This window comes from Phalacrocorax aristotelis, chromosome 10 (genome assembly GCF_949628215.1).
Source record: "Phalacrocorax aristotelis chromosome 10, bGulAri2.1, whole genome shotgun sequence".
Taxonomy (NCBI): Eukaryota; Metazoa; Chordata; class Aves; order Suliformes; family Phalacrocoracidae; genus Phalacrocorax; species Phalacrocorax aristotelis.
In genome coordinates, this window is record NC_134285.1 from 8857847 (window position 1) to 8876151 (window position 18305).

The following is an 18305-nucleotide window of genomic DNA, read 5'->3' on the forward strand; positions in this document are numbered from 1 at the left end:
ACCCTTTGTCCCAGCAGGGAAGGTGCCAAGTGCTCTTATACATCAGGCTGTGATCCCACCCCCAAAGCAGAGATTCCCTCTGCAGGGGTGATCCTCCCTAGGTGGCACTCACTGACTTTGAGCGAGACTTTTAAGATGGGCCACACAGGGAACACACCACAGAGGCAAGCAAATGGTGTTAAAACGCCTCCCCTCCAAACTGACAAAGAATTTGCTTGCATGCTCCCACAACGGATTAACAAGGTAACTAATTTCACTTTCTTTAGTCATCTTGGCTCTCTTTCTAGCCACTGAAGAGAAGGAGATACTCCCTGAGAACAGCTGGTCCTACCTACCTTAGATACTTGCATAGGAAGGTAAATCATTCTCTGGAGATGTGTTTCTCTCCAGTGATTACGGAGAAAATCCAGACTGACTTGGACTTGGCACCAAACTTTTAGACAACAAGAATTAAATGAAATAAGTCCAACCTAAGCAGAGGGGCTCCCGGCGTCTAATACTAGCCAGCTAATAACTGCATGGCATGCACTGTGAGACCCCCAGCCTGGCTCTTTCCCATTTATCTAAACCACTGGCAGCAGGTTTTATTTTTCACAAGTGCAAAGTGACTTACAAGATGGTCCTTTCTGCTGTTGAAGAGATACTTCATTGCAGTTTGGAACTGCAGCTGATCGAGCTGTTGAAATTCAAACAGTAGTTGCCTAGGCTGGTATAAAAGGTTCTTCAGGTAGCTTTTTATGGATATCTGAAGTATAGAAAAATATGGGTAATATACATAAAACCTGTACTGTATTAGGGACATCTTTTACTCCCTGAAAATCTCTCCTTAAGGAGAAAAAAGTGCTTAGCTTCTGTATTGTCTGTGTTGTCAACAACTAGAATAACTGTACTCAACACAAACTGTAAACAAAAATAATCTAAATCCAATGCTGAAAGACAGTAATTTTTAAATCCTATTCTTGGCTTCATGAGTCAGTCCTCTCCAATGAGCCGTTTAACAAAAATGCCTCAGTTTCTCACTTCATAAAACAAGAGTAATAATGCTTTTCTGTTTCACACAGCAGAGCTGTGAAAATGAACCTTTTAAAGAGCTCAAAAAAATCAGGTACCATATGCATATTATTATTACTTTAAAAAAGGAAGGAAATGTGCAATTAGAAGGGAGGAAAAGTCTGTACCATTTGTAAGGCAAACATATTCTCTCTCACATCAAACTGCATTACCAGTTAACAGTCTCGTGCCTTTTCTGAAAATCTAAGGGGAATTACAACATTGGAACAGAAAGCACTGTAAGGCTCATTAGCACCAGACCGGAGCAAAATTCCGTCTAATTCCTGACAGAATTATTTCAGAATTGGTTTGGAATTTGAATTGAAACTGTTCTTTGTCATCTTTGCTTAGCTTGCATCGCCACCAACAAATATTAACATAGTTAGGTCCTTGCTGTCCAGGAGGTCCAGGCCTGCTTACAGCCTTAGCTGTTACTAAATCTAACCAAATGGGAAGAGGCACTATTAGTCTCGCGTAGGTTTGGATGAGCTGTGACAGTGAAATAGAGCTTGGGAAAAGGTTCAAGCGCTGTGGACCTGCATGGCTGTGGGCTTTTGGGAATGTTTGCGGCTCAGAGATCACAGATTTGACACTTTCCTTTTTCAGAGTGTATCTGCATGCAGGGAGGAAGGAGAGGGTCAGGTTTTCATTAGCAGGCTACAGCTCCACTTAAACCACCTCATAACTAATCATAATGACCAGAGATGAAGAACAACAACTATATCACTTCCATGTTGACAATTTACAAAAACAGAGTTCGGAGGAGCCTTAAAGGGTGGATGTGTTTTGTAGGATGCTCTGGAGCCTCTCATTCCATCAGAAGCAGCGCAAGCCACAGCCACAGGCAAAATCTGGGAGAAGCCTGCTATTTTGTGGAGAACCAAAAAAACCTATTATCTGCTACACTGTAGATCTGTTTATTATCTCTACTAGTGACAACCTGTTTTGTCTACAGAGATAGGTTGCTTTTCAAATGCCTTTTAAATTAAAATTTTCATGCATTTTAAACGACACAAACCTGTAGGCTGCTAAGAGTAAATATAACTTCCTGGGCATGAAAATATGCCATGACTTTTGTAAGCATATCTGCTGTCCAGACATTAGAACTGTAACAGAAAACAGGACCAAAAATGCCAGTAAAATAATATAACGTGTAAAATAGCAGATTACAAGACAAAACAAGAATAAGAAAGCAAACACTGTTACTAACACCATAATGACACAAGTATTCAGCTTTCTGGCCTAGCAAGACTAATAGCTGACCTATTTAAAGCAATGAAAACACATGGTTCAATGAGGAACGTAATGAATTAGTTATGGGGTTTTAAATCTAACTCCACAACCAGCCACAATAAACACAGTTTTCCAACATGTTGCCATTAGTACCATCTCCAGGCAGGAGACAAGCTGTGCTGTGGCCAGTCTGGAGCTATAGGTGTGCTTCCTGGCACCCTGTTATGGCTGTTCTGATCCGCTTGTAGAAAGAAATACATTGACTAATGTCTGCTGCCTTTCCCTCAGCAGAGTCATTAATTTCAGTGTGTCTTCTTTATGCATCCATTGATTTTCTCAAAATACGTAGCAGTGGAATTGCCTTTGAGGCTTATACTGCTCTTTCAAATTTAGACAAAGTTAGCAAATAATTCAAAAGTTGCCAGGAGCTGGAAGAAGTGGGATGGATGGGGGATGGAGCAGGACTGAGAGAGGAAGATGGACAGAAAGCTGGAACTGCATCTAGTTTCCTTAAGAAGCCATTCTGAAACATATGAACAAAGTCAATTATCAAAACTTTTGAAAACTGTAGCAGGTATTTATTCTCAGCTTCATTCTATGCATGTTTTTTGCTTTATCATGAAAAACAGCTTTTTCCTTGTTAAAGGGAAATGCTCCTCACAGGAGATCTAAAACAAAGTAATCACACATGCCAATTTCATTCTATCCATAATGTTCCAGTTTCTGTGGAAATGAAACAGATCATATCTGAAGTGCAAGATAATACTGAAAAATCAAGATGGTGAGAGTAATACATTACCTCTGAAAATGAAGCATATCAAGGAGGGCTACATATGAAAAATGGAACATAAAAAGTTATGGTGAGATATTGAGTTTTAATTCCTTTTAGAAGCATAAGTGGGAACAATGTGTACATTACCATTCAGATATTTCCCGGTTATTACTTCCTCCTAGGGAAAAAAAAATATAACTGTGTGTAATAGATTATTATTTTTAGATTATAATATAAAATGTTAGTAGAGAGATAAAATAAAAATACTAACCACAGCTTTGTGTAATAATGGAGGCAAATCTGTAAGAGATTATCCCGTTACTAAAAGGTGATTTAATGTTTTACCATTCAACTGTCTTATAAAAAATACATGTATTGTATGCAGTGATTGAAACTATATATGCACATCATTTATTTATAAACATTTAGTGCAGTTTTGATTAAATGTATTTACAGAAAAACAGTGAAGACAAAAGGCTAGTAAATAATAAGTAATCTTGGTTAAATTCTTTGCTGGCATAGCTCCATGAAGTCAAGAGAGCAGAGAATATGGTCCTAGTCACTGAACAGTACCGCATCTATTTTACTACACATAGCTTTTTCCATCCACACAATATATATCCCTCATATAGGAGTTCCGGTCTTACCTTCAGAGGTCTGATTGTGTGTAATCGCAGCATGATGCACTGATATCAATATGAAACATATCTTCAAAAGTCTGGACATTTCTTCTAGTGTTTATTAGAATGAGAAGATATTTTGATTGAAAAGGAAAATAAAAAGAACCGAGTCAAAAGGCAATATTCACCCAAAACTTTCATAGCTATAAATCAGAGACAGCCTAAGCCATGGAGTACAGACAGATACCAGAGATCTAAAAGTGCTCGCTCCCAAGCTTTTAATTTAGATCTTTTTCCAGGTTATATATTTTATGCAAATACAAGTCCACCAAGTGTATACATGCAGCTACATTTATTCTCCTTTTAGCAAGTAGCTCTTTAATTTTCTTCCTAGTGGCACTGTTTATTTACTAAGCCCCACTCCACCTAAATATGACTTAAATGCAGTTTAGTTAAAAAAAAAACAAACAAAACACAACCAACCAAACAAAAGCCTTTTAAACTCAGATAAAATGGAAAAGAAATAGAGGAAGTTAAAATGGAAATAGTAAAGAAACTCCAAGCAAACCATAAACCTTTTCTAGCTTGTTAAGTTGCCTGCACTATTACTGCAGACCAGGTCTGGGACCTTCCATTTGCAGAGAGGCTGAAAGGCTGAAGGAGTGGGTGCTCCCCGGTGCTCCCCTCCCCAGCTGCCGTCACTTTGCAAAAAAAAGGGGGGAAATGTCCTTGTGCCCTTCTGAAACAGAAGGCTAGTGACACATTTGGGAAATGGGGTTCAAGACCACTCTACTTCATTTAGATGGATCAAAGCACTCTTCTTTGTACTCATGAAAAGTACACCATCGATTTTTCACTATCAGCTAGGACACAGTTTCTGTAGATATATGTGTTTAACTAGCCTTTGCTATCCCTGATGCCCTGTGCTATGCAGGATAAAGATCATTGAAAAATAAATTAGCTGGCAGGGCAGTAATGGGATACCCATAGCTTTTCACCAGAGTGTCACTGGTTCTCATCAGAAAAGACTGACAGTCTCACAATTGTCCTATACGAAATGAATTTGTTGCTTTTGGTCTAGCTCCTGAAGGACATGGATACACATTGCAGTAATGCCCAGCCTGAGAAGCAGCAGGGATGGAAAGGGAGCAGAGACTCCGCAGGTCTCACTCACACAGGTGTTTCTGCAGCCGCATCCCCTTGACAGGTCCTCCTGGGACCATTAGCTGCTTTAATCCACGTTGCACCAAATTTATTGCAGAGAGGATTTTTGCCTCTGCACCCTCAGCCTGGCCCTCTGACCAGCCGTGAGAGTCACCATTCTCACAGGTAAAACAATTAATTAATCTGAGATATTAGATGATGCTCTGCTCTACAGATTGCAGCTTCTTACACTGGGATTAGTCCATGATTTTAACAAATGACACAGAGGGCCCCGCTGACCAACTTGCTCTGACCCCGAGACGAATATTTTAGGTTTTCCCTCCCTTGCAAGCGTTTATCTGCAGCCACACTTAATTTCTGCATTTTTGTTGCCAAATTTGGAACCATTCTCTTTTTTTTTTTTAAGTTCTCTGCCACGGGTTGAGTTACAGATCTCAATATCTGATAAATATTAATGCCTTTTTCAGATTGTTTAATCTCACGTATCAGTAAGGTACTCTTTTGTGAAAATGTCTTTCAACAGCCTCTAGCAATACTTCAGTCTATCGCGAATACTTAACTCCAGTCTTGTAACAGGAGTGACTCAAACTGACAGATGATGAAAAACTTAAACATTAGACTTTAAGAAACTATCGCCTCTGCCTGTTCTTGCACACACCAAACCCCTTTTCAGCTGTTCTTTTGGGAGTGCCACAGTACCTGTCTCTCATTCAGACATATCTGGTTTCCTAGACAATGAACTTTGTGTTTGTGCCTTTGCCCTATAAATTTTGCAGTAAGGTTTGATTACTTTGCATAGCTTAAATCATGCTACCAATGTCAATCCTGATTTGTTTATTCCAACTCAATCACTTTGACCGGGGAGTGTGTTTTAATTAAAGCATGCTGAATTAATACAGAAAGAGATTAAATCCTAAGGAAAGTGCTGTTTTATCCTGAGTGACAATTGGCAGGTGCGGGAAAAGTCTCCTGTGAAATAGCCCTGCCTGATAAGACAATTTGCAGGATTAAATAGTCCCTTTTGTTGGTGAAACTAGTTCGTTTGCAGAAGTTCACCGCAGCTTTTAGACAACCCCAAACGCAGATCTCTGCAGATCCCATCCAGCATTTCCCCAGAGACTGCTCCTTGCACCACGGCAGCATATGCTTTGATCAGATCTCTGAGATGTCACCCTTGCAGGACTCTCTGGTTATGAGGAGCTCCCAGATTACCTTCTCCCCTTGTTTCCTGAACAGCCGCTCTTCCATGTAACGAAATCGTACACATTTTATCACTCACTCCAATGCAGCCGCTGCCTTATCTGAGGCTTGATAACCAGAAAGCTAAGCTCATAATCAGAGTCTTGCTGATAAGCCCATGCACCGCTAGTGCCTGTCCTCCCCCTTGCAGCCAGGCTCTCAGCACCCCTGCAAAAAAGCCCAATATGCGGTGAGGGAACCCTCAAGTTCAGGCTGGCAAGGAATGGGGGGAAGTAAGGGGAGGGTAGAAGAGAAGAGAGAGATGTGGGGTTCTTGGGCATCTATGGGGAGAGCCAGGACCCCACAGCACTTTACCTGTCTCTGCTGTGTGCGCCTCCTTCCCTGCACTCACAGTGCAATGAGCTGGGAGTTCCCAGGGTCCCCAGAGCAGGGGGCAGGGACTGGGGCCAGCACCGCCTCACAGCCTCAGGTTTCTGCCTAGCAGCACCCAACCTTCAGCCAGATGGGAGGGACAGTCTCCTCTGCTGGGGGGCTCAGAGGGCCAGGCTGGGGACTCCTACAGTGGACAGAAGAGGATGCTTCCCCTCCCGAGATGAAGAGAGCTCAATGATTTGCATAGGGGCAACACACCTGGCCAGCCTGGTGCTGCCCAGCACCCTGCTCCCCCCACCTCCCCACCCTGAACATGGGCAGGTGGCCCTGGGCTCCTCAGAGCAGTATACGAACTGACTGTACCTGGGATCACCCAGCAAAAGGGGGTTGTGGTTTCTGAGACGAAGCTGTTCCAACTTTGTGTTGAAAGTTTCCGACTATATCATGCCCTTGCACAGCATCTTTTTCCTGTGAAGCAACACATCCAGAGCCACCTTGACAGAACAGATAGTTTAGTTACTCTCCAGGGCAAAACACTGCACATTAGTGAGACCACTGAGGTGTGACTTGCACACCGTCACCCACAGCAGGACAGGGACATCGGAGGGACGAGGCAGGTTCCCCAAGCCCAGGCATAATGAATTTGGACATCAGACTTGCAATAGACTTGTCTCCTTGGATGACATCTTGAAGTATTTCAGGCACTCTAATCAATTACTGGACTCAAGAGTTTCTCTGCACAGGATGTGTGAGAGACATTAACTACACACAAATGCACTCTCAAAGCCTGGAAAGAGAAAGAAGTCCCTCCCCTGACGCAATGAGCTACATTACGCCCCTTCCTTTGCAAGGGACTCTGATTTTACAAGTATGGGTGTAGGTTCAGTCTCTCAGGGCTACTCTGTACCTTCAACAGGACTAAGCAGGTTTTTATCCTGTTGAACATGGTCCCTTAGAATTTAAATTTGTGCTGTTCATAGCTTTTCCATTCTTGATCATGTTTTAGTAAGTATTTTAATTCCTTGTCTCAAGTGCAAGAATACTTTATAATAGAGGGAACTAAAAAGGAAATAATCAGAAAAAAAATACTATTATTAATAATTAAATACTATTTTGCACGTTCTATCCCAAAACCTCGCAACAAACCAAAGTCTTAAGTGGCAGGCCTAAAAGACAGGAGATGTGAAATGCGTAGTCTGATGTGCATTTTTTAACCTGTGGGATTAAAACACTTACGAACCTTCGAATAATTTTGTCTTAGTATTTGCTACATGAAGTTAAATTCATTACACAATAAGAAAAGTGTTTTCTCACTACTAGATGAGTACAAATAAAGGTAACAAAACAAAAATGAATGGATTCACTCCAAAGCATGTGTAGCTCATTTTTCCAGCAGACAAATCTGATTATACTCTGTGCCAAAATTCAACATCACATGCTGAAATGAGAAGAATAATGAGCCTGAATCACTGCTGAAAAAAACCCCACCAGTCAAACCCCTCGCCCCATACTACAGAATACTTTATTTCACAAAGATGACTGAGAATAAAAGGCTATTAAATTAGCAAGAGAAATCACTAACCATCAGGCAAAGGAAGTCCAACATAAACCTAAAAAGACACGCTGAAGCATCCAACTGGTGTAAGATCACCAATCATGAAAAAAATCAAACAAAAAACATAATGCACAACTTTAGAATTCAAAAGCAGAAGAAACATCAGTTCTTTCTTTACTTACCAGCTGATACACAAGCTGAGGTTTCTCTGCTTCTGTCACAGCAGTTACATCCCAAGAAACACAAGACATACGCCTGCCAGTTCTGTACTACTTATGATGCCACTTGTTATAAAGTAAGGTTATATCCCAACTACCAGAAATCATCCATTTTAAACAAAGTTTTTAAAACAAGGTATGTTAAAATAAATTGCATTTATCTTGTGTTCCTGAAAAAAAGAGAACATCCCAAGCTAGCAAAACCTTCAAAATCAGGTCCCTACAGCCTGATCCTCAGAGATGGTTTTGGCAAGTTCTGCTGTAACCCCTTCAGCCAGAAAATGGCATATGCAAAAGCAATGAGGATTTATGAGGCTTTGAGAGGAACATGAAGGAAACCCAACCAAAAGTGATAATTTTTTGTGGACTGCTATCCCTTTAAACAATACTTAAAAGCTGTTTAAATAAACACAAGGTTGTGCCGCTACTGAGAGCTTGATTCTCAACACAAAGAGCAGTTGCTGCAGACAAGCATGGCTATGGTTACAAAAATGAACACAAAGGTTGATGCAAAAAGTCATCTCAAAAAAAGTTTATTAGCATGATTAAAAACATGTGAAGAATGACAGTAAGAGAGAAAGTAACTTAGCATGGAAGAATATCCATTTCAACAGTTTATATTCAACACGGCTTGAACTGAATGGATAACTTTATTGCCAGATTTCACTTTATTTCTTTAACAGTTCACATTGTATCAGCTTCATCATTGTTAGGACTATTGCTTTTGTTTAGATCTGATCCCTGTTGCATGTAAGTATAAAAAAATATCCCCCATTACTACTGGACTGCAGAATGTTTTGTTGGTTTAAGAGCTGGTAAAAAAGAAATTCTCAACTGAAGAGTCTGTTTAAAAAACAACCTTTTTTCCTAATCACACTACAAAGGAATACATTAGTATTTTGGCCTTAAATTTCTTACATGGTATTTATTTAGCATGGTAATCCCCGAATTCCCTTCCTTTAAGTAACCATAAATCAAACCCCTCTTTTAGAGGCTGCTTCTTGGGTTAGATTCTGGAGATTTACTTCATACATGCTTACACTGGCTTGAGGACGAAGACAGCATCATCTAGTACATAGTAGTCATTATACATGTCACCTTCACATAGGTATGGCAGTCTGGTGAAAGCCTCTATGGCAAAACCAGCTTTACTGAAAACTTCTGGCAGGCTATTCACCTGTTCTTCCCAAGTGTGCCCTTTGATTTCCAAAACTTCTGAGGGCTTTTCCCACTTGCCACCTACTGAGAAAACAAAACAGTTGTGTTTAAATTATAAAGAAAACTTTATTATGGGTTGCATTTTCTTACAGAAGCATATTACACAGATTATATTCCATTCCACTCCAAACAGGAGGTTGACAAGCCATTTGCAGAGCTGTTGCAAGATCAGTTCAAGTTTTTGCCCATTGTTCAGAAGCAGTTCCTTCTTAAGGTTATCTTTTGTTACATTTTTAACTAGCAGTTCCAACATTGGCTGAAAAGTAACTTCCACTAGTGAGGCTGGTGTTCAGCAGACATGGATGGACAGATAGACTATTTAATGAAGATCTTTTCCAGCATTATAAAATTCTTTCTTTATGCTCACTGTCTGGCCAAAGGTAGAGCCAGCAAGTTGAAAATTATGATTTGCTCTGAAGCTTCCGTCAGCGGACCACAACATTAAAATGGATAGCTACAGAATCTTTGTTCCTCCAGTGGCCACCTACTAGCTGATACGGCAAGGACTGCTTAAGGTCATACAAAAGTAAGAAGCCGAACACTTGTAGCATGCTGGAAAACATATTGTCATTTGCCATATCCAACAAAATAATCTGAAGGATTACAGGTACAACTCTCAGAAGTTCAATATTTAAAACTCTTCACTCATTTTCCAAGTAATGTCATCCACAAATAACAAATGCTTTCTGTTTGGTCTGTACCTTTAACCAGTTTGCTAAGTGCAATAGTAAGCACCCTTCTAAACAGGAAGTTCTAACTCTTGTGACTCACACTGTTCTGCAACTCCAAAGATTTCCTAAGTTCCTCTTCCTTCAAGCAGAATCATTTCCTGAGAGATACAAGAAATGGCATCTTTCAACAAATTAAAGAACGTGCTAATGCTGGCATTTGACTGGATTCTGTATGGTGCTGGTAAGACTCTTTTTTTTTTAAGTTTCTTATTTTCCTATGTAATAGCAGTTACACAAGACTGAAAATATTGTGGTTGTAATTTGCAACATTGCTACAAAATAACAGCAGTTAAAAGTTTCTCCGAGATTCAAGCTAATTTCTGCTATCTTCATACAACTTCCAAATTAAATGACTGTTAGCAAATGCTTTCTCTTCCAAAAGTCTGAAATGCTCCTGTAATCTACAATTTCTGGGTCAAATCCTACTGCACTCCCCTGCAAAGAATGCTCCAGCAGCAGTATGGTTTTAGTGCAGCTGTGCTTGTTTGGGAGGAGGGTTTGGGAAGTTCAGCAGACGGTATCTACATGAACTGAAGCCATGGAGTTCTGCTCTGCAAGGCCACCCACAGCCCTAGAGTAAGGTAGAAAAGGGGATCAACTGCAGAAGCAACTGCCTTTCACCACACAGGCTGCACGTACGCCAACAATTTATATTATTACAATCTTCAGACTGCTGTAGCTGACATGGAACTGCTCTGATGTTGATCTGACACTGAAGTAGTTTCATTTTATTCCTGTAGAAGTCACAGACACTTAATCTGCTTGGATTTGGTCCATAAAGCACGTAGTGAGAAAAATGATGAAGGGACAACGCTGATTGTCCACTGTGGACAGGTTTATAATTGTGATTCAGCAGTAGATTAAGAGACTTCAGTTTATTTTTCTTCTAATTTGTTATTTTCGAGGAAGTAGAAAAGGATGCTGTTAAACTACTACCTTTATTTTCACCACAATAATCTCAATTCCATTGTTTAAATAACTAAACAATTTATTTGAATAAAGTTAAATATACTAAAACAGTATTTAAATTACGGATTTCAATAAGGACTTAAAAAAATAAATAAATCTCACAGACCAGTCACTAAACCTCACATTTCAGTTCCTTAATTAGAATTCTCCTCTCTGATTAACCTTCCTGTTTTCTCTGCACACATTTTTAAATGTCAGAGCCAATGAGCAGTAGTATTATCCTTAGAAACCCAGAGTCAATCTGATGAAGTGGAAGAATGTCTAGGAACTATTAGGAATTCTAATCAATGTCATGAAATTGCTAAATTATAAATGTCTCCACTTCCACTGCCTGCCATCAGGCTGTCTCACTTGACTCATCAGGAAAAGTGGGAGAAACCCTTGCAGAACTACTCCACTGAGCATCTCAACACATCACACAACACCCACCCCCCCACCACCCATTATCCCCCCAAATCCCCAAAACACTCAGGACTAAATCTGAGGCAGGGAACTACACAACTTATTCTTTTGGTCTTCTCCAGGGCCCAAGGAGACATTCACATTATTTTAGTTATATAAATCTTCTCTATACTTTTTCAGAAAAACAGAAATCTAAGCACATTACCACATAGATAAAACTGTTACATGAACACATGGGCGAGCTGTAGGAATTATCTAATAGAAAAGTTTGCTTGAAACAACCTTAAAAAATTCAAGTTTGAAACATGGTTGTTTTCCTTCCTTTCTTCCCACCTTTTCTCTGAGGGTGCCAGAGCAGTGGCACAGGCTGCCCAGGGAGGCTGTGGAGTTTCTTCCCTGGAGTCATTCAAACCCTGCCTGGACACGTTCCTGTGCCCCTGCTCTGGGTGTGCCTGCTCAAGCAGGGGGGTTGGACGAGATGATGCCTTCCAACCCCTACTGTTCAGTGATTCTGTGAACCAGAAGTAGCTTATTTTCTTTTTAGATTACACCTTGCTTTTTAATTGTCCCTCCCATTACCAATTGTTTATTCTTAACAGGTGTTGCAGATACCTGCCAAGTCACTGTAAGACAACCGAGATTTCAGGAAGCTGACTACTCCATGCAAACTGTGTTCCTAACATGTGCTTTCTCTGCCTCTGGATGCTCCTCGTCTCTACCCCAATTTCTATGGTTTCGCTTTTTAACTAATAAGCATGAGGATTTGTGTACTCCTGCATGCAGAGATAATCAGAAGTACAAAGTACACTTATCAGGAAATAACGTTTCACTTCAGATCAATAATCTGACTGTAGATGACAATGCTGTTTATATCTGTGGAATAGCATTTTCAGATTCAAATACAACCAGGTCTAAACAAACAGGAGATGGAACAGTACTAATTAAAAAAGGTCAGTTGATCATTTCTTCTTAATGAAGCATCTTAAAAGAAATAAATTAACTTTCCTAAATACTCTCTTTCTTTACACTCTCAAGAACATAATTTAAGATGGAAGTATGAACAAAACTGTTAGGAGTAGTATGACTATATTAAAATATTAATAGTAAAACCATGGAGGGATTCTATGAATAAGCATCTTAACCTCATTTGCTAATTAGACTGTTCTGTCATATGATGGCAAATGACTCTAGAATTCTACAAACAAAAGAAGTTTTGTAGTTGTATTATTTAACCATACTCTACATCCCCTTACATAAAGGCTTTAATGGCTATCAGAAAGGAAGTATCAACCGAAAAAAAGAAGTAGAGAAACTGACATTTAGTGGAAATACATGCAATGGACTACAAGGTCTCAGAATTGGGGATTCGCTGTGCCGACTTGAGGGAAAAAGCTCTGGTTCTAAATCTCTGTATCATTTGCCTTCTAGTTAAGAAAGCGATGAGACTTCATTAACTACATTTCAGTTTTACGTGCCTAAAATAGAAAAAAAAACCCCCAAACCCTAGCTGGATTATTACTTTCCCTATATTCCTTCCTTCCTCTAACTGCGTTTCTGAACAAAAGCCCGTAAGCATTATTCAGATATTCCTTTATGAGAGCAGAAAACTGGATTCTAGTTTTATCTACCCCTAAAGAAGGGTTCATAATAAAAAATAACAAGTCTCCATTGCCCTTGCAAACATTCAGGGAAACAAAAGACAAGTGATCTCACTAAGGAATATAGATTGAAAATTAACCATAAAATATTGCTGGGTATAAGGTTTTTAATTCCTCAGAAGAAGGGGGCTGAAATGCAGAATCTTAAGGAAATTACGTGAATCAGAACTGTCCTTTATTCTAACACTCACTTTTAATAAAGGAGCAGCGAAGCAGCACAGCAATGGAAAACTCGTCTTCATCCTCATGATCATCACCTCATCCTTACTGTTTCTATACAGCACTGCTGTGTTCACATTCTTTGTAGTCTACAAGGTAGGCTCAAAGGGATTTTTCTGATTTTGTTCATTTTGTAAACCTAAGCAGTTTTAACGTCTCCATAAGGAGAATAAAAAGACATTCCTAGATTCCATAATTTTTATGAATAAGTTTTAAAGAGGTAGTTGGTTGAAGTTCATATGCTGCACATGTCTGCAAACACTTGTGTGGCACGCACCTGTAGTCTCAAGAGCAACCATGTTTTCTTTAAAGTGTCTAAAAGCAAAGATATTCTGAAGTTAAAGTTACCTTGATAGTATTAATCAGCAAGTTGGAGATTATCTTTAAAGGCACACTCAAAAAGTAAAACTAGAAATTACCATCATGAAGTCATCAAATCTCTGGATTAGTTTCCAGTAAAAGTAAAAATTTAAATTCAGTGTCAAAGTACATCAGCTGCAGTAAAGTTACTGCAGACTGACTTTACCTGTGTAATGAAATTCTATTCATACATCATACATATACAGAAAAGAGACCTTAGTAACATTTTAAAATATCAGAAACTTGGAAGAAATTTTACGCTTATAGGAAACAAACACATTAGAATGCACCTGGTTAACAGTTACATAGCTACTGCTTTTTTTCTTTAATCTAGAATAAAAATTGTCATTAGTTAAAAACAAACGCCCAAAGCTGCAACTTTAAAAATTAGAAAATTAATTAATAAAAAATTAAACCAGCCTTCTTCAGGGGAAAAAAGGATATCTGTGATGCCATTGGTTTATTTTTGAGAAAGAGGTAGTGCTTCAGGCAGGTCCCACTGTACTCAAAGCAAATTTACTTGCAACATCTACTACCAGAAGCTGAAAAAGGCCTTACAAGCTTGAAAACTTCTAATTTTTCCAATGGTATAAGCTGATCTAATGAAAGACTACAAACTGTTTGGTGCTGTAAAAGGGCAACGCTTTTAACTATTCTGCTATTTAGCAGTTGGGTTCTCATCTTAAGTTTTAACTTTTTAATTTTATTATTCCTCCCTCCAGTTAAAACCAAAGCTGCTAACAAAAAGTCAGAATGAAGACCAAAGAGAGAACTGTGTATGTTATCACTTTGTTTGCTTTGTCTGTGATTCAGAGCTTTTTTTTTTTCTGTCTTTTTAAAGTATATTAGGCATCAATTTTGTGATTAATTGGTGATTCAGTTAAAGAGACATTCAGAGCTGTTAAGGCTTCACTTCAGATTTGTACAAAACTGGTTAATGATTTTACATTTAAATAATTTTTACTAATTAGTTAATTTATTTTTAATGAATTGGATACAGGATAAAGTCAATCTATGTAAAGGCCATCTCTAATACACAGCTTCCTTTAGGTTTCAAATAAATTTTGTTCAAACTTCTGAAAAAAACAGGTTTTGCTATTAATTGTTTGTTTAAATGGTGCACTCAGGTGAGCCCTAATGTATTTAAAAGAAGCCTATTAAGAATCTCTATCACCTTGTATCCTTGAATAAAAATCAGAAGCTATACATTTAAATATCCATTAAAGAAAGTCTATATGTTAAGAGATGTAATATTGAAGTAATTTAAAACCCTTCTGCCTGCCAAACCATATGTTCTTATAGTGTTATTTAGTAACGTTCCTGAAGAGATATACAGGAAAAAAATCAGAATTACAAAAGGTAGAAAAAGATGTTTCCCCCAACTTCAAATGAGCACCGACCTAAAATATTTTAAATTCTTTGCAGAAAATCACTAGCGGAAGAAAAATTTTTCAAGCAATTGCCCAAGAACTTCAAAAGCAGAGGTACACTGAACATTGCCAACAGCCTGTAAGTATCCATCTACCACTACTGCAATTTGCGGGGGAAAAAAGAGCAACTGACAGTTTTTAAGAGTATACAATTTCTATTCCTAGAGGAAATAGACTTTTCTTTTTTGAAGTTGATAAAGGTCTAAAAAAAGTATTCAGCACAGCAGTCACAGACATTATAAAGCATTCTAAATGACCATACAGATAGAATTATATATATATATGTGATAGTATATACTTTATAGAATGTATGCATATACATTTCAAAATGAAGTTTCCATGAATTTCTATTTTACTAAGAGGTCTCATCAAGTGGTTCTGGACTGTTTGGTAAAACACATAGAGCTATTAAGAGTTCATTTCTGAAAAATATTTCTACTGTAGTTCCTCTTGCTCCCTTAGCCCAGGGTAGCTAGGTGACAGAAACATAACAGATCTGTTAAAAAGCTCTACAACATTCTTACAGATATTTCCACCTCCTTCAACTTACAGTCTAAACTAAGTATTCAGCATCACTGGGTAAAGCCACACAACTTATTTCATCATTCCAAATTTATGCCAGTAAGTCTTCTATGACCATATGACAATAATTTTGCATATGACATGTAAGTTACAAAAACCAACTTTAGAAGTTACATGTATTTCCAAGCAAAGAAAATGGCTTCAAAACCCTGCTTCAGAGACATTGCTTCTCTTGAGAAAAAAATACAAATTCTTTCCTATTCTGAGGATGGACCACACCACTTCAGAGATGCGGGGTGAAACCAAAAGAAACAAAGAATAGAGTCAAACACTTCTCTATATATTTTTACTTAATTTATTTTCATACAGCCCCAATTGTTTTTCTCTGTAATTATACCTTTAAAGACTTCAAGTGCCTGCTGACATGACTTGGTCCTTGGTTTGAGCATCAGATATGAACACAGTGAAAATAAGCAGTAAGTTTTACCGCCTCTGTGCTCCATGGAGATTAGGAAAAGCCAAGAGGAAAAGAAATATGTTTTGAATCTTGTAGATGCCACATGGACAAAAGCAACTGGATAAGTGGGGAGAAGAGTTTTCTGAAACAGTAAAGGGATAGAATTTGCCTCAAAAAGGAAATTCTGCCTTTATTTAAAAAAAAGTTCACATCAGTAATGAAATACTTCTACATTTTTCCCCTAGGATGATATGGAAGATGACACTGTTTATCAGAACAGATGAGCATGTGGCAGCAGTTCAGATTTTTTCAGTGTTTCTCATGCAAACAAAGGAGAAGATTAAGAAGCACCTTCACAGACTTCCTTTGCTTTAAAAAGGGAGGAGAAAACCTTACAGGGCAGTGTTCTTCAAGAGTATTTTCTAAACAGATCACCAAAACAAAGTGCATTGTACATTACATCTATGTGACGAATTACTGCCATTTTCCATCCTGCAAGAATAAAAACTGTGGGAAAAGACTTCATCTTTCATAACTGCTAATGCTTCATAAAAGTTTCCTTTTTCAGTTTAGATTTAATTCTATATCTTTTTTTTCCTTTTTACATTAATTTACATGTATTCCTTTTACATGAATTGAGCATTTGTGAAAGATACATGATAATTGACAGCAACAGAAAATAAACTTGTTTCATAGGTGAAATTCTGGTTTTAGTCATCTTAATAGTTATTGATGTAACAAATACACATTTCAACAGTAGCTGTGTCTTAACAACAGCTTAAACAGAACAAAACCTATGTATTCTGTAGATGGGCAAGCAGCAATAACAGACCATATAAATGCGTGTACTATCATGGTACGGCTCAGCTGGGATGGGAGCTTCTTCCTAGCCTATTTAGGAAAGAAAGTAGCGGTCGTAGTGAGAAGGTTGCCCCTGCAATATTAAAATTCACTTGCTAGACGGGAACCCCCCATCTTCCAGTCCTACCATCCAAAGACAGGATTACCTGGAGCAACAGGTTCTGCCTTTACATGCCTGTTCAACATGGATACAAGCATGAACGCAGAGGTAAACCACCTAGTCAAGGTAGTATACTTCTTCAAAAAAAAAAAGGTACTTTTTTTTTTTTAAGCAGTTACTACCTAGCCAAGCTACAAAATGCGCACTTTTACAAGAGATCTGTTAGTATCAGGCATTCTTCCTACTAAAGAGCAGCTGCATCTTTCATCATCATTTAAATAAAGCAAGGCTTTGTTTAAAAAAATGAAACATCATTTCTCACTTCAGTGAGATGAGAACTGACAGCTGAGACAAAGCAAGGGTCCATCTAGCACAGTACTGTGTTTCCAGCTCAATTTAGTACCAACTATTTCAGGAAGATGGAAAACACACCTTTGTCTTCATATCCCTGTCAATCAATCACAGGACATTAATTTATTCAACAAGGAAATTTCACAGTCCCAGGCTTCTAGTGTTTACTATTTCTGAAGTATGGTGTCTCTGACATTTTTATTTTAGAGAAACAAACCAGTCTAGTCTTATATGATAATATTTGTCTAGTCTTATATTATAATATTTATATAAAGGCATTATTACATATCTATATTAGGAAATACAAAGGATTTTTATATGACCCTATGGGATACCTATTAAAAATATAAAGTTATAATAATACATGTTCTTATGTGACTAGTCTAATACCTCACGATTCATCCGGCTTACTTGTCAAATTTAGACACAAGCAATAAGCGCATTACTTCTTGTTCTGTATGTTGAAAATAAAACTCTGAAAAGCCCCAGAAGGAATTTATGACTAAGCTGCTCTGGACTCTAGGTGTCACTGTAATTACAGAAACAGAAATATATTCTACCTCCTCCTCCGCCTTGCTTTGTTCTCTTAAAGCAAGTTTTGTGTTATTCACATAGACATTTTCCACCATTACCCTCCCATTACGTTATGTGTAATAACCCCAAATATCTCATTTTGATTAAAATAATCTCTCCATTTCTAGAAACTGATCTATACGCTGTTCAAACACCCTACCTGCCTCATCTCTTCTCCATTTATTCCTCCCTCTAAAATTCAGAAGTTTCTCTATGCGGGTCCAAACTGTTTTTAATTAGCTGCTACAAGAATTTACTTGAGCCACAAAA

The 18305-nt window shown here is 38.3% G+C and overlaps 3 protein-coding genes across 8 annotated transcripts in view; 1 reads left to right on the forward strand and 2 right to left on the reverse strand.

The window, feature by feature from the left end:
- The window catches only part of OTOA (otoancorin), a 39807-nt gene extending 33367 nt beyond the window's left edge, over positions 1-6440 (reverse strand). Inside the window, exons 1-7 of one of the 3 annotated variants that reach the window (XM_075105047.1) lie at positions 6394-6440; positions 3703-3783; positions 3327-3355; positions 3203-3233; positions 3083-3110; positions 2069-2156; positions 614-745 (exon numbers count right to left, since the gene is read on the reverse strand). In XM_075105047.1, coding sequence (XP_074961148.1) covers positions 614-745; positions 2069-2156; positions 3083-3110; positions 3203-3233; positions 3327-3355; positions 3703-3781 — 387 coding nt within the window. In that variant the 5' untranslated portion in view covers positions 3782-3783; positions 6394-6440. Of the gene's footprint in view, positions 1-613; positions 746-2068; positions 2157-3082; positions 3111-3202; positions 3234-3326; positions 3356-3702; positions 3787-4250; positions 4318-6393 lie in introns of those variants that run through there. The other 2 variants (XM_075105049.1, XM_075105046.1) reach the window with 2 other exon arrangements.
- On the forward strand, positions 1-16722 carry IGSF6 (immunoglobulin superfamily member 6). Of its 3 annotated transcripts, none has more exons than XM_075105052.1 (8): positions 1-243; positions 3004-3143; positions 10223-10314; positions 12104-12454; positions 13365-13477; positions 14464-14517; positions 15167-15250; positions 16396-16722. In XM_075105052.1, the coding sequence occupies exons 3-8, from the start codon at positions 10248-10250 to the stop codon at positions 16432-16434; spliced, it is 708 nt and encodes a 235-aa protein (XP_074961153.1). In that variant the 5' UTR covers positions 1-243; positions 3004-3143; positions 10223-10247; the 3' UTR covers positions 16435-16722. The 3 variants fall into 3 exon arrangements, with proteins under 3 accessions (XP_074961153.1, XP_074961154.1, XP_074961155.1); XM_075105053.1 differs by lacking the exon at positions 1-243 and adding an exon at positions 338-356; XM_075105054.1 differs by lacking the exons at positions 1-243; positions 3004-3143; positions 16396-16722 and adding an exon at positions 15698-16385 and having other exon boundaries at positions 10047-10314.
- METTL9 (methyltransferase 9, His-X-His N1(pi)-histidine) overlaps positions 8702-18305 on the reverse strand; it is a 20310-nt gene continuing 10706 nt past the window's right edge. For both annotated transcript variants that reach the window (XR_012662471.1, XM_075105051.1), the window contains one exon: positions 8702-9426. Coding sequence is in view for 1 of the 2 variants with exons in the window: in XM_075105051.1 (XP_074961152.1) it covers positions 9221-9426 (206 nt within the window). In the remaining variant the exon portion in view is untranslated. The remainder of the gene's footprint in view (positions 9427-18305) is intronic.

Bases quoted from the DNA above. Each gene is read 5' to 3' on its own strand.
- IGSF6 (XM_075105052.1), top strand. From the start codon at position 10,248: ATGGCATCTTTCAACAAATTAAAGAACGTGCTAATGCTGGCATTTGAC. The intron at 10,315-12,103 runs GTAAGACTCTTT...TATTCTTAACAG, and splicing joins CTGGATTCTGTATGGTGCTG to GTGTTGCAGATACCTGCCAA. The intron at 14,518-15,166 runs GTATGTTATCAC...AATTCTTTGCAG, and splicing joins AAGACCAAAGAGAGAACTGT to AAAATCACTAGCGGAAGAAA.